The sequence below is a fragment of the Pelecanus crispus genome, chromosome 4 (assembly GCF_030463565.1).
Source record: "Pelecanus crispus isolate bPelCri1 chromosome 4, bPelCri1.pri, whole genome shotgun sequence".
In the NCBI taxonomy this organism is placed as follows: Eukaryota; Metazoa; Chordata; class Aves; order Pelecaniformes; family Pelecanidae; genus Pelecanus; species Pelecanus crispus.
In genome coordinates this window covers 51718261-51732618 of record NC_134646.1, presented here as the reverse complement: position 1 = coordinate 51732618, position 14358 = coordinate 51718261, and the positions used below count along the sequence as shown (strand labels likewise).

At 36.3% G+C, this 14358-nt stretch overlaps 1 protein-coding gene across 2 annotated transcripts in view; it reads left to right on the top strand.

Annotated features, from left to right (window-relative positions):
• The window catches only part of FAT1 (FAT atypical cadherin 1), a 103704-nt gene that overhangs the window by 24115 nt on the left and 65231 nt on the right, over positions 1-14358 (top strand). For both annotated transcript variants that reach the window (XM_075709390.1, XM_075709389.1), the window contains exon 2: positions 5560-5874. In XM_075709390.1, coding sequence (XP_075565505.1) covers positions 5560-5874 — 315 coding nt within the window. The remainder of the gene's footprint in view (positions 1-5559; positions 5875-14358) is intronic.

Sequence of the window (14358 nt, the reverse complement as noted above, 5' to 3'; positions counted from 1 at the left end):
CTTTGATTTGGATTGGTTGTTCATTGAAGGTCATATTTGATCAAAATCTTTGTTCATGCCATTCTTGAAATACTGACTTTTTCGCCCCAGAGGTGGCTTTTAAAGCAGCTGAAGAAGCTTTTTGATTTGCCCAGCTTATTAGAATTTAGATTAATTAAGTTTGTAATCAGATTTCAAGCATCATGTTCCAGGCCAGGGATTTCTCTTAGTTTGTTTCAAACGTCACTCCCAGGGCAAATTCTGCTAAACTGCATTTTCATGCTTTGCTGAGAAATGATTGCAGGTTTTGATTTCTATTACAGAATCATTAATATTGTTAATGAGAATTCTCATGGATAAGCACACTTAAGGAGGATCATCCCTGGGAATTGAGGGTATTATAGTTTGAGCATTTGTTAATTAGATAGAATTGGCTTATGTAAGACTGTCAGATTTGAGGTGGATTTATATGTTTATTCTTGTTTTAAGAGTGACTTTGGTTGTAGTGGCTTGGGTTGTGGGATTTAAATTGGAAGTAGTGTTGGTTCTCATCAAGAGTGGGGTTAACGTTCTGATTTTTCCTCAGTTGCTGTATTCATAAACCAGCCTGTTCCTCCGTATTGAATTCTGTCCAAATTCTATTCTGTAGTATTCACTTAGGACTTTTGCTTTCTTTTAATGAAATCGATAGAAAAGTCCTATTGCATGAAGTGGGAACAATATCTAGTCTAAAATTTCAGTCATATGAATATTGTAAAATCAGCTCTGATGTCCTCTTGCAGATGACTGAGAACTATTTCATCAGAGCTCTTTTGTACTCCCTTCTGGTGGTTAGTGACTGAATGTGAATTTCTTTTTATCCTGACCACCTGAAAGGCTTCAGGATTGCATATCCAGCCAAGTGAAAAATGTTTTTGGAATCCTCACTTTACTGTATTTTATGAACAACAATATTTACAATTCTTTGGGATTACTGTACATGCTAAAGATTCTTTAGTGGTGCTCTGTGGAAGATTTCTCTACTTGTCTTGCTACATAAAAAAACAAATGGTTTGTAAAAGTTAAAATTACCAAATTGCCTTAGCGTAGAGAATGGATGAGAAATTCGCTGATTAATGATTTTTCTGTGAATGGGAGAAGAATTAGAGCAGAGATGAAGCTTTTACAGCATTGAAGATACAATAGAAGCACTTAAGCTTTACTCCCTAAATGTGCTTTGCACCACTTGAAGAAAAAAGTGAAAATACTTTCTAGGAGCCAAAATATGCTGTTGAAACTGATGATACTGATCAACATCTTACTGATGCTTAATCAATCTAGCCAATTGCGAGATTAAACCAAATCAACTCTTACTTAGATTTTTTTATTACTTCTCTTTGATGTATGAGTTCCCATCATTTTTCTCTCTACTGTCTTGAGAACCACTAGAACTAGAAGCCAGTGAATTTATGAACTCCGTGAGTGCTGGCTTTCAGACAGCATACAGTATTATGCTGCCCTACTATGTAAAATAGGCCGCTGTAGTCAATGTTTGCAAAAGCAGAAAGTTGGCACACCAACTTTAAGGGCTGGTTCTAGACCTGTGATTTGGTAGAACTATCATTATCTTTACTTCTTTTTTAAAAAAAAAAAACAACCAATCTTAGTTAAATTATTCTTCTTTGGGCTTGTGTTTGTTGGAAGGTATGGTAGACTACTGAAGTTTACATGCATTTGTATTCATTATTGTTGCACAGAAATTAAAGATGAAGCTGTTAGTGTTCTTATAGGCAAAATCAGGAAAGATTCAGCATTAAACTTGCAGGAGCAACTTCAGCTGGGGTAATGAGAAAAGGATGGTGTTTTGTAATTACTGATGTGAGGTCAGATTGTACAGTAATGTGAAAAGGGAAGAAAAACCAAGTACTCCCATGTAGTTGCGTGCGTTTAGTGTTGATTGTGTTTTGTGACATAAGTGCTGATGCAGAACCAGAAGTTGTTCAGGTTTTGGTAGTCAGAGCTCCCCCCGCCCCACCCCCAGGCATGTGTATTGGATCAGTATCTGTTCCATTTCATTGCTGGGCGGAAACAGCAGGAAGAAAGCTGAGTCATATTAATAGCCCAGTCATCCCTTCCCTCACCGTGCCCGCAGCTTTGAATGATGGAGAACTAGGTGTGGTGGCCTCTCCTCCACTCCCCTCAGTGTGCAAGGGGTGAAGGGAAATTTTTGCTCCCTATCTTCCTGTCCCCTTTTGCATGGCTTTTATACTGGAGTAATGTTATTTTGAGTTTTCATTTTTAGTATTGTCAAAGTAATCCATTCATGTGTGATGCCCATCTCTAATAAGTTTTCCAACTTGCATACATACCTGTCTATTCCCTCTGTTTTGAACTGCAAGTGGGGTACCTGAAAGCTTTTTTAAGTACCCTTTATGCCTCTAGGAAATGTTCATTCAGCAATTAATCTGTTGATTAGTGTAAAAGTTATGTAGACATTTTTGCCTATCTGATCATAAAATCATTTTCCTAGATGCTTTCTATTTCAGTTTGGAATTATAAACAGCACATACAGAAAAAATATTCACCCAACAATTCAGGATCTGTTGGGTGAGAAAAATCAGAAAAATGGAAAAATAATTTTAGTTACTTTGACTAATGTACGCTTAGAGTGTGGATGACCCTGTAGAAAATCAGAGACATTCTGAAAACCAGAGCTACCCTGTTGGGTAAACACCTGTGTTACGTGACATGTTCAATGGTCAGATGATCAGGCTGATTACGACCCTTTCATTGAACATTTCTGCAAAAGTCAGTGTAAAATATACAGAAGTAATGTCATATATGCAGATCTAATCTGAAATGAAAAATGAACCAAAACCCAAAATTGCCTACCTTTGCTGTGTTGTACTGTTAGCCACTATCCCTACTACCCCTATAATCTTTTTAGATATTTGTTTTTGAAATACTGTTTGGTTTTTTTGGTGTGGTACTTTTTTCCCCTTTCTCCCTCATGAAGTATGTGACTTAAGGAATGGACACTTGAGAACTGATAGCCTACAAAAGCAAAATAGGTTCAGTCCTCTTTTTTCCTTGAGGTAGGCTTTGATAACTAAGGTGATAGAATTTGTAAATGCCAGCTGAGCAGATTGCAGGAGGAGAGCTCCATTACCACAAGGGTCTCTTTTTATGTTTCTTTAAAGAGTCAGGCAAGGCTATCTTAAAATTAATCTGCCGCTTCTGATGTAGCTACTGTTAACAAAGCAGGACAGGTGTAAAATGGTAATGGTTGCTCAATTCGGCCCATAAGCCTGCTCACTGTGTTCTGCATGGATCACAAGCAATACAGCAGTATTGCTGGAAGCCTTGCTAAAAGGGAATAAATACCGTCTAGTCTTATGTTTAGTAGGACATAAAGGTTTTACAAAATTTTCCAAGGCATACTTGGAGTCTCCCCAGACTTATGATGAACTGCTTGCATGCCACATCCAGCATTTAGGTTTAGAAATGAGGCCACAGTAATTAACAAATTCATTTACTCCCAGGAAAGTCTGCTGGCTGAAGTAGAGGGGTGCAAAAGGCGTAACGTGAGTTACGAAAATAGAATCCAGGTAACTGGGTGCTCAAGGCTGCGTGTCCATTTTTAAGAGCAAACTTATGTAAATTAACAGTCAGAAACAATGAGGTAACCACAATACAAATCCAGTGACTACATAGCATTTTTTTTTTTAATAATAATAGAAGTGCCATAAAACAAAATATAAATACTGAGGTGAAGAGACTGGAAATGTAAAATGGCAACATCCTTGAAAAAAAAAATTATAAAGCCACCAGTTTGCTTTCAAGAAAGCTTTTATAGACTGTATGTAGTGCACGTGTATTTTCAAATTGCAGTGTCCCTCCTTTTTATCCCAGTTCTGAAGCCTTTGATGCTATATAAAACCAGTTTCCACACTGACATCTGGTGGTAGTTCTGAAATGCTGTGTTGCTTGAAATGCTATATATGGGTATTTTGCAGGTCTCAGCTATCCCCTCCAGCCCTTCTGAAGTGATCTTATTGACATATTAAAATTTCAAATGATCGTCATCAGACCTTTATGCAGCTTCCCACAAGGCAAAGAAAGTGATGAATAAATGAGTAATACCTCAATATTTATCTCATTTTGCTCGGCCAGTATAATACATTAAAAAAAGTGTCTGGGGCGCGTGAAGGAAGTGATACTTAACGTTAATTCCTTTCCTGTAGAACTCCTGTAAAAGCAGTGGTATAGTTTTATCAAGGTGCTATTTTACTGATGGTATATATATACATGTTGTGTGGAGTAAATGAGCTCAGGACAAGGGTCACACCATGTGTAGTAATGTTATGAGGCTGTATCCAGAGTCCAAAACTGGCTGTCATGGTGATAGTTTGACTCATCTCGCTCCAATCCTGATTATGCCTGGTGTGTCTCAGTATAGCAAACAATAAGAGCCATGACAAAGCCCTTCAAGATTTCCACAGAAATGGTTGCAAGGGTTTGCTCTGTCCCTTACCCTGACATGTATCAGGTTCTGTTTAAGTTCTATTCAGAAAACATCTCAAACTGGACAACCTGTAAGAGTGACCGGATCAGGAAGAGGAAAGTGCAAAGTTTAATTGTGCCATGGCTCCATGAATCTGTTTGATATTCATCTCCCATCAAATAGGTTGCACCGTGTCATGTACCCTTTTGATGTGTGCATGTTACGACTGTACCTGTAGAGTAAGCTGCTTATAAAAATAGATCTGTTTTTCCTTCACAGTGGATAAAAATTTGAGCCCCTTGGTCTTTATTTAGTTCTGGCTCAGACAAACTCCTGTAGACTTAGGAGACAGACTTTTATCAGGTTTTTTAATTGTGTAGCTGTTCCGTAAATGGTAGTTCATTTTATGTGTGTAAAATTGACCTAAGTGCTGCTTTCCATTGCCATAGTAATGGCAGCCATTGGTTGGTCCTAATGCTACAAAGGTTAGCTTCAGGTGTAATTTTTGTTTTCTCTTCTACGAAATTTCTGTGTGAAGCCAAATAAGCACATTAAGAAAATTCAGTTAAATAATTCATTGGGCACATAGATAAGAATGTTTCACATCTAAGTAGCTGTTCATTAATATGAATAATGGTGAACAGTTCAAGAGTTTGGCATCTAAATCAGATAGTTTAATATGGCATAAAATTCACTATAATCAGTGATGAGTAAAGATGGTCATTCAAGTCCCAAAAGACTGTGAATTACTCATTATATTTAATGTTTTAGGCAAAACAGCTTTTATGAATAGTGCTAATTGATCTGATAAATCTCAGAGGATGTTGGAAAGGAAGTTAAGTAGTATATTGTTTTAATATCTGTAATGCATAACTGCTGAAAACTGTTGTAGTAATTTTGTTTTTTGTGGCTTCAGATTAGCCTGAATATGTTTGTCTGTGTATGTTAACACAGCTTGTAGAATCAATGTCAGTTATTTTGAACTTGTATTCATTTTTATTTATTCATTTATTTAAACTTGTTGCTTACTCTTATTGTTTACACACTTCTGCATATTTATTGAGCATTTTCTATTTATCTTTCTTGCTGTTAAACAGGTATTATTGAGACTGCAGATCGCCTGGATCGTGAGACTACTTCACATTACTGGTTGACCGTTTATGCAACAGACCAAGGCATTGTGCCTTTATCATCTTTCATTGAAATCTACATAGAAGTTGGGGATGTTAATGATAATGCTCCTCAGACCACAGAACCAGTTTATTACCCAGAGGTCATGGAAAACTCACCTAAAGATGTATCCATCATTCAGATTGAGGCATTTGATCCAGATTCTAGCTCAAGTGAAAAATTAACCTACAAGATTACAAGTGGCAATCCACAGGGATTCTTTTCAATAAACCCCAAAACTGGTAAGTACAATACAGTGTTTTATTTTACATATGAATGAATTAATGTACTTGCATAAATACATAAACCAGGCAAAATCAAGATCTTTGGTTTAACATTGTAACCATGCTTTCACAGTAGTTAGAGTTAACCTGGTATCTTGGACTTTGTCAACAGTTAGTAAGTTACGCAAACAAGGAGGATTTGAGAGTGAGGCAGTTAGTTCAAAGTACTTGACATCCACATCATGCACGCTTTGGGAAGGTTTACTTCAGAGTAGCTCCACTCTAGACTGGTCAACGCCCATTTGCTTTTTTGCTTTTGTAGTGCAGTAAATATACTCTTGGAATACATATTTTAGCTTAGTTTCATCCAAACTGTTTTTAGCAGTCTCGGTCTTCCAGTTTTCATGCATAGGGGTTTTTTTGTCAGGCTTTCCCCCACACACACACCCCCCGCCAGGTAGTGTTAGTCTGAGCAATGCAAGCCATTTATTAACTGCAAACTCATTTGTCCCACAGTCAGAAGGGACTGTCTTTGTAAGTAACTGTTGCTGTTGTAAGAGATACAAAATCAGGAAGATAATTTGCAGGTGTGGTTGTTATGTAATGAAAAGAAAGAGTCTGAGTTCAGTGGTTGGTTGGAAAGCTTCAGAAAAAACATACTGAAGTTTTCACAGTAAAGTACAAATACAAGAAACAAGTGACCTTTTAGTAACTGTGAATTACAAATACTGAAATAGGTGTAGGGCAGAGAGACAAGGAAACAAATAAAATAATCCATTTTAACTGAAGCTACAGAGCAATTTTGAAAACAGTGTAAAGGTTGCCTACCATCCCTTACTTCTGAATGAATGTAGAGAAAACAGTACATATACTGGATGTTTTTTCCACAGATCTTTCCTAACGGTAAAGAAGGGTTTGGTTTTAAATAATACTTTGCTGGGTTGGGCGCAGCTTAGCTTTTCATATGTTGCATTTAGGTAGTATTTCATAGTACAGATTACAGGAGATACTTCTGATCCACTCAGCCAGAAATTTCTTCTCAGAATCCGGAGATTTTTAGACTAGAGGTACTGCAGAGGTGTAGAGAGTGACTTTAATCTGTAGCAAACCTAGTAAGTAGAGGGGAGCAATAGAAGTTGTATTCATTTAGCTCTTGCTCATTCGTGGAGAGAATTTCAGGGGATTTAAAGCAGCAAAAATTGGGGGAAGATATGTTTTGAAGGCTGAGTTGACATTATGGCCTTCATTCTGTTTCATAGATGTTTCAGCTCAGGGTATGAAAGACTTGCATGCTGTATCAGCTGTAATTGCTGTCAGCAAAGCTCTAAGTGCAAACGCAGGTATGTTATTTGGGTTATTTCTGACAATAACTTCTTTGTCAGCATGTGCTGCATCTGCTTGTGAAGACATTGCCAAGAGGGGCATATGAAATAGCTATAGCAACAGAAGATCTTTAGCATAGCTAAAGCCTATATCTAAATACTCTATTTACAGAAGCGCTGGTTTTAGAACAAAGGCAGCATAAGAAGTAAAACAAGAAAAATTCAACCCCAAAGTCTTCTAAAGTGAATGCAGGAACTGTGTGTGCTTTATTTCTATTTGTCTTTCTCTTCTTATATGTGATGCAAAAGGAAAAATTTTCTGCTTATCTATCTACTTCCTCACCCTTTCCGTTTTTGAAAAGTACTGTTTGCTTGCTACTCTGATACTTCTTGTTGTCTCAGTCAGTGACATTGATAAAACTGGGAGTAAAATTGCCTGAGAGTTGCATGGAAAGAACTGCGTGACTGCAATGCTCAAATTACAAGTGAACATAAACTCTACCTACATTCATTTACTCTTTACTGTATAATTGGCCAACTATTTTTGGTTGCTCTTTCCTTATTTTTTCTGTAGCTCATTTTCTCTTCCTCTTTCTTCTGGTCCTTTCCTACTCCTCTCTGCCTTCTGTATCATTACGCAGCATTTTCCAAACTTTGTTTTAAAAAAGATACTTGCATTGCCTCCCTTACCTAAGTTTTGAGATGAAGAAACTTCTTTATTCCTATTTAATGCATAGAAAAATTAGGGCAGCAGGAGATTGTGACTTGTCTCCAGACAGAGTTTGTAGTTTTCCACATCAGTAGCTTACTGCTGATCTCATTTATGTTAGAAAGGGAGCTTGAGGGAGCTCAACACCCTGGATGGTGAAGTGATAAGGAACACTTAAATAGAAAGCTAACAAAGCTTTTCTGTCCAGAGAGTTTCTTACCTGCCTTTATTGTAGCATGCATACTGTAGAAGCAAGCAATGTGATACTGAGTCCTTCCCAGGTCTGTGTTAAAGGGGGGGCGGGGGAGAACCACCAAATGGAAATAATTATTCAATTATATTTCAGAATGCAAGCACTGAGAAGAAAAGGATCTCCCTCTGATTTACATTCAGCAGGAGAAAATTTTTTTCTTAATATGGTTAAAATGACAGGGATAGGTAAATTCATTGATGTCACTGTTAAAATTGTAATGCTAGATAAACATAATTAACATAGAGAGGAGGGGAAGAGAAGAGGTGGGCAGAGGAGAAGAGAAGGGAAACCTCTTTGGCTGGTTTCTGTTGTGTTCCTAGAGTGCACTCATATAAGTTCAATGTATATTAAATAGCTAGCTCATGTATGTTGTCTTCCTATTATACAGGACACTGGATTTCATGCTACCTAATGGGCTGTCTTGTTTTTCCTGTACGTGTTTGGTTTGAAACTGTCAATCTGCAGTAGGCACTAATGTAGTAGTGATGAGTTTTGACTGAGGTTATCAAGATGAGTTTTGGCTGAGGTTATCAGGATCGTAACTTCCCAAGTCTCTTCTATTAGAAACCAAATACATTTAACCTGAATAGATCTTATTTGGGGGTGAAAGCACTTTCACTAGGATTGGAATGTTAAGGAGTTGAAAAATCTTCAAAAGACGCTAGTTATTGTTGTAGTTATAACACAGGGTATTTTATCTCCCTCAATTAATTAAAATAGGTCTCAGCTGAAGAGTACATTTGACTAAGTGAGATCAAATCCTGTCTTGTTTGCTAATGCAGGTATATTATCCTTGTTGGACCTTGTGAGGCTGTCACACTGTAAGGTATTTGTCAAAGGAAGAGAAACATTCACAGGGCCCCAGGTTTCCCTTCCAGCCAAACAGGAGATGAAGCTAGAATATGAATCAAGTCTTTAACTGTATCCCATTATAACATTGAAAGTGACAGAGTAAGAGAGTTAAGCATGTGTGATATTGTAACTTCAGGCCACTGTGCAACTCCAAAGGCAAATTGAGGACTGTAACGGCATTCAGTCTAAGTCAAGGAAAGTCTAGTGTTGGGATTCTTAAAATATGCAGTAAGTGCTAACAATACGTTTCAGCTCGTACTATGTTATTGTCTCCTCTCCAGGTCAAGGATCTTTTTCTGTCTCTTTATAGAATTTAACACTATGGTATTGTGGTCCATGGCTAGAACTCCTACACATAACAGTAATACAGATTATAAATAGCAATAACCTATATGTAACCTATGTCAAGTAAAATACTGCTTTCCGTTCCCTGTAAGTAGCTAACTCATTTCTAGAATTTTATAAGCTCCACACTAAGATGTCTGTGTCTTTGTGCAACAATGCTGAATGAAGATAGTGAAAATGACTGACACGGACCTATGTAGGATATAGTTTATCTTTCACAGAAAGAAGAGATTTCTTTTCAGGACAAGAACTACTGACTGATCTGTTTCTCAGAAATGCTACTAGCTGAAGTAGTGTCTGTGTGCTTCTTACAGTGATCAGTTTCTGAGTATTCCCTTCAGTAGATCTTCATTGGCACTTAAAACATCTTTCTTATTTTAAGCAATTATAAAATAACTTAGTTTAAGAAACATTGCTAAGTTTTTCTTTGCATGCAGAAATGCTCTTTCGCTTTTTGAAGCAGGATATGTAACACAGTACATCACAGAACATTTTGTAATCTTTTCAGATATACCTGGCCTTTCATTAAAGCAAATGAAATACCATTTTTTTTTTTTAGTTTTGGAGTTTTCATCTAATGAAAAGAAGCTGCTGTACCTGTGAGCTGGCCAGGTGGAATTAAAATAGTTATCATAATATTATTTGCAGGAATAAATTAGAGCAAAGCCTAATTCCACAACTTTCATGCTCAACCTGAACACAACTGTAGACAAATATGTAAGTTACAGTAACTAATTTATATCTGCTTAACTTCTTGAAAAATAGATTGTCATTTAATACAGAAGTAATTGACAAAAACAGTAGATTTCCAAGGCATTTTAATATGTTTAGAAGGAAGGAGTTGGAGTTGGCAGCATTTGATAGCTATTCAGAACACACATCCTGGGACTCTATGGTTAATCTCACAATTTAACCCTAGAGCTATTGGACTGAGGATCAGAAAAGATTTGTGCTTTTAGCAACACTCATGTAAAGCGAAGTATTATATAAGAGTAAACAAGTTCTGGGTTTTGTGCTTTGGAGCTTACAGTGTACAATGTTTTTTCTGGTATGTATAATAGAAAGTAGTTTAGTATTGTGCGTGTGGTTTATGTGCTTGTGAGTTGTTTGGGGTTTTTTTTCTTTTTACATTTTGTAATTACCTTGTAACAAGGTCAAAGACTTTGAAACTGAATTATCAAAATATTCTTACTTGCTAGTTTTTGTATTTCATTGGATGCATTTGGATACATTTTGTCTGAGAAAGCAACGAATGGACAAATGGATGCTTTGAGGAATGAGTAATAAGATGTTTCACTTAAAAGTCAGTGATTCAACTCCAATCTAGTTGCAGGACTGAAAAGTTTTACATCTCACTGATGTAAACTCCATGGTCATATTTACAAAATACGGTTGAATTTTGTAGTGTTTGAATTAAATTACTGAATATTTTTATTTTTACACAATCATATTGAGTGGACAAATTTAAATTTTTTCCATCTGTGATTCTTTTATATTATAAGATCTTAATTTGCTTTATTGCTTTGAGGAAGAATGTTGGAAGCATGACAGTTGATAGCAGGATTGCAGTAATTCTTAGAGAAAGTGGAACAGGTACTTAGTATGGCACCTACTAATAATAGCTGGTAATACCATTGTAGATAAGTGTACATTTATGGGCTGTTTATGAATTATGATTATATAACTTCTAATCTGTATTGGATTAACCATTTAGAGATGGATCTGTTGGTGCCAATTCAAGAGAGAATTATTGTAGTCATTTTACAAAGAGCTTTCAATCAAAACATGTAATTTATTTCTGTCTGAGACAGGTGAGTGGGACATGCATTAAATACAAGCTTTTTGTTGCACCTGGTAAGAATTGTAAGGGTAGTATGCAAACTAGCTCCCCAATTTAAAATGTATACTTTACAGTTCCTCAGAGTGACGTAGCAGGCTAGAAGAAAATTCTTTTTCTATCATTGCTTCCTGTGTTTTGTAGTTTTCTTCAATTTTTATTCTTTAAATTGTGGGATTGCAATCTTCATGTGAAATTAGCAGAAAGGTATTCAGCTTTAACTGACCAACAATAATGGCTCAACAAGTCATATGTAAAACATGGGGATTTAAGAGCTGAGCAGAACGTCCTTAATTGCTGCAGAAGTAGACCCATTAGACTGAACTCTCTAAACAAAAGGAGCTCACTGAATTCCCTGAGGCTCTGTATCTGTTTCCATATGGGTGGAATAGTTCTGTCACGCCATGATTTTAAAATACGGGTGCTACTCAATGATACAGGCTTTGTATAATTAATATCTCAAAGACTGCTGAGCTACGGTGCCTGAAAGAAGCTTATACTACTTCCTTGTAAGTGGCATTATATGCATTAGAATGGCAAAAACTGTATTTGCATAGTGAAAGGAGGTCCAGTTCTCCTTGGTATTACTGAGCAAGAAACAGGAATCCTAACCAGGTACCCATATAGGGTGAGGGAAGACCCTTGTACCCTTTTTGGATTACTTGGCCTGTGTATTCAGGCCAAAAATAATTTCTGATCTTTTTGCCAAATTGGTATGCTTATTTCCTCTCCCCCAGGATTTCTGTTACTTTTATTGTACCAACTAGATTTGGCTTGGGGAAAGAATCAGGGTTGGGTATCAAATAACACTTTCTCCAGAAGCCATGCCTTACTTCAGAAATTTAAAACAATAATAGCAAAAGAGGCAGGGAGTTAATTGACAGTGCTCCATATAACAATTTTGAGTCAGATTTGCAGAAATGCTGAGTGCAAAAGTATAGCTTTCTATGCCTTTAATGCAACTTGACATGAAAATGATGCATACCTCCAAAAACTAGACTTGGGTTCATAATCTGGACAGGAGAATGAAAAAATTAATTTTGAGTGTTAATTTCCCCATACTTCAGTTTTGCAGGTATAAAATAGGAATAATTGCACAACCTAATTGCTTGGGAGAGTTGTGAAGACATATTCATTCATATTTATGAAGCACTTGGGTATTATCATGACAATGCCATGGACATTCCTTTGAGGAATTTAATAATCCTGTGTTGTAGGAGTTAGGCTATTTAGATAAGGACTTCTTACATATGGAGTTCCAGCAGAAGCACTGAGTAATTACCCATTTCAGAACATACTGTATCCTGTGCTCCCAGTGACACCTGAGTCTGTGCATCTTCATGCACACATGCAAGACAGTCAAATTAAGATGATATTGCAGTCTTGAATCTGGAATTTCCTCATTTGAGTGACTAAAGCTGAAGATAAGTGTTTGGCTGGGATTTAATATTATTTGACATAACTTTTGCTCTTTTTTTTTTTTTTTTTTCTATGCTCTTTTTTACTATCTCAAGTTTTTGACAGTACTTACACTAAATTGATCCTGTGACAATTTAGGATTGTGGCAGGTTTTGTTTCATAAATTATACTACACCTTAAAACATGCATTACAAAATTAACATCAACCTTCAAATTAAGTGCTGATTTAAAGACACTTTTATATATTCAATCGCAAAATAGCATGCTATTTTAATATAAAACGTTTGCTCTATCAAACAGCATGATTAAAATTTTGGTAACACTGAGTCTGTGGTTATCACTGTCTTTTGTCTCTAGTAAACATTAGAGCTTTTTGAAGTTATAAAATGCTAATAGCTCATGAGTAAATCATCTACCTCACATGATTTTATCATTTTACACTGTTTGTAACCTTTAAAGCTGTATCTTTGTGTGTCTGTCTGATTTGGAGACTGAGTGAAGTGAAATGGGAAATGAGTACAGCTGCAAACAACTTCCATGGGTTTCCGATAACGCTGGAGAATTACTTAGTGAGGAAATGAAGGGCCAGTGACCGCACAGTAGTATTGGCTTCATTTTAACAAAGGAAATCTTTGTTGTTTAACTACTTGTGGGTTTTAATCCCAATTGACCTAATATTTTAGAACTTGAATAAAACCGGTATTACTGCATTGCACACTAATGTGATTTAAAGTTAAATAAACACCCAAACACTGAAATTGTCCTCGTTACTTCTGTAGCTGGCAAACAATGCCAGGCTCAATTATTGTTCATTCATGTCACACAGCATAAAGTGTATGTAGCAGCCTCTGTGTGCCCGACTGTTTACCTGTCACATGCACAGTAAATAAAGTATTTGATTACACTCTCTCTAGAACAGATTTTTTTTTTTTTCTTTACTGAAAATGTGACCAGAATTAACCCAAATGTTTGTTAAACTCCTGCAGCCAGTGAGGGTTACAGAAGTAGACAAAAGTTTGTGTAGACATATATTTGGAAAGAGAGTTTAATTCTGCAAAAAGCTACTTTTATTTTCCTTTTTAAATATTGTTTAAAGCACTTGAAGTGCTATTAGACTAGTGGTTTTCAACCTGGTCTTTTTTTGGAACTGAGAAAACAAGTTCATATCTGTGAAATTCTTAATAACATCTTCACATTCACTCACTCTACAATATTTATGGATTTAACACTTGAAAAGATAGAAAATTTGCTATACTATAGTCACCTATTTTAAAAATTATTTGCAAGCATTTCTGTAGAGATCACTTCTAAATTTTAGGTGGTGGTGTTGGGGCATGCTTTTTCAATTTATTTTATTTATTCTCTTACATCTCTTTGGAAACAGAGAAATGGTAGGAACTGGGAAAATAAAGGGGAAGAACAGAAGTCCTTCCATTCTCCTTTTTCTGTTCCTGGAACTGCATAAAAACTTCAGGTCATACTCTGCATGATCTGTGTTGTAAAGCAGGAATTTAAAAGAAAGTGAGGTTTTCTCTCAATTTTCCCATATTCTGATGCAGAAATGGTGATGGAGACAGACTCCCTCTATATCCTATGTTCTTTTGAGCTGGAATATATAATGTGTGAAATTATAATTCTAGCCTGGGAAGAGGTGGTAGTCAGATGCTGTTATAAGCCACTTGCATAGTACTACCTTCACACAATATAATGGCTTTCAAAGATATCAGCCTTTCCTTGATAGACTCTCTTGAGTTTGTGTATATAA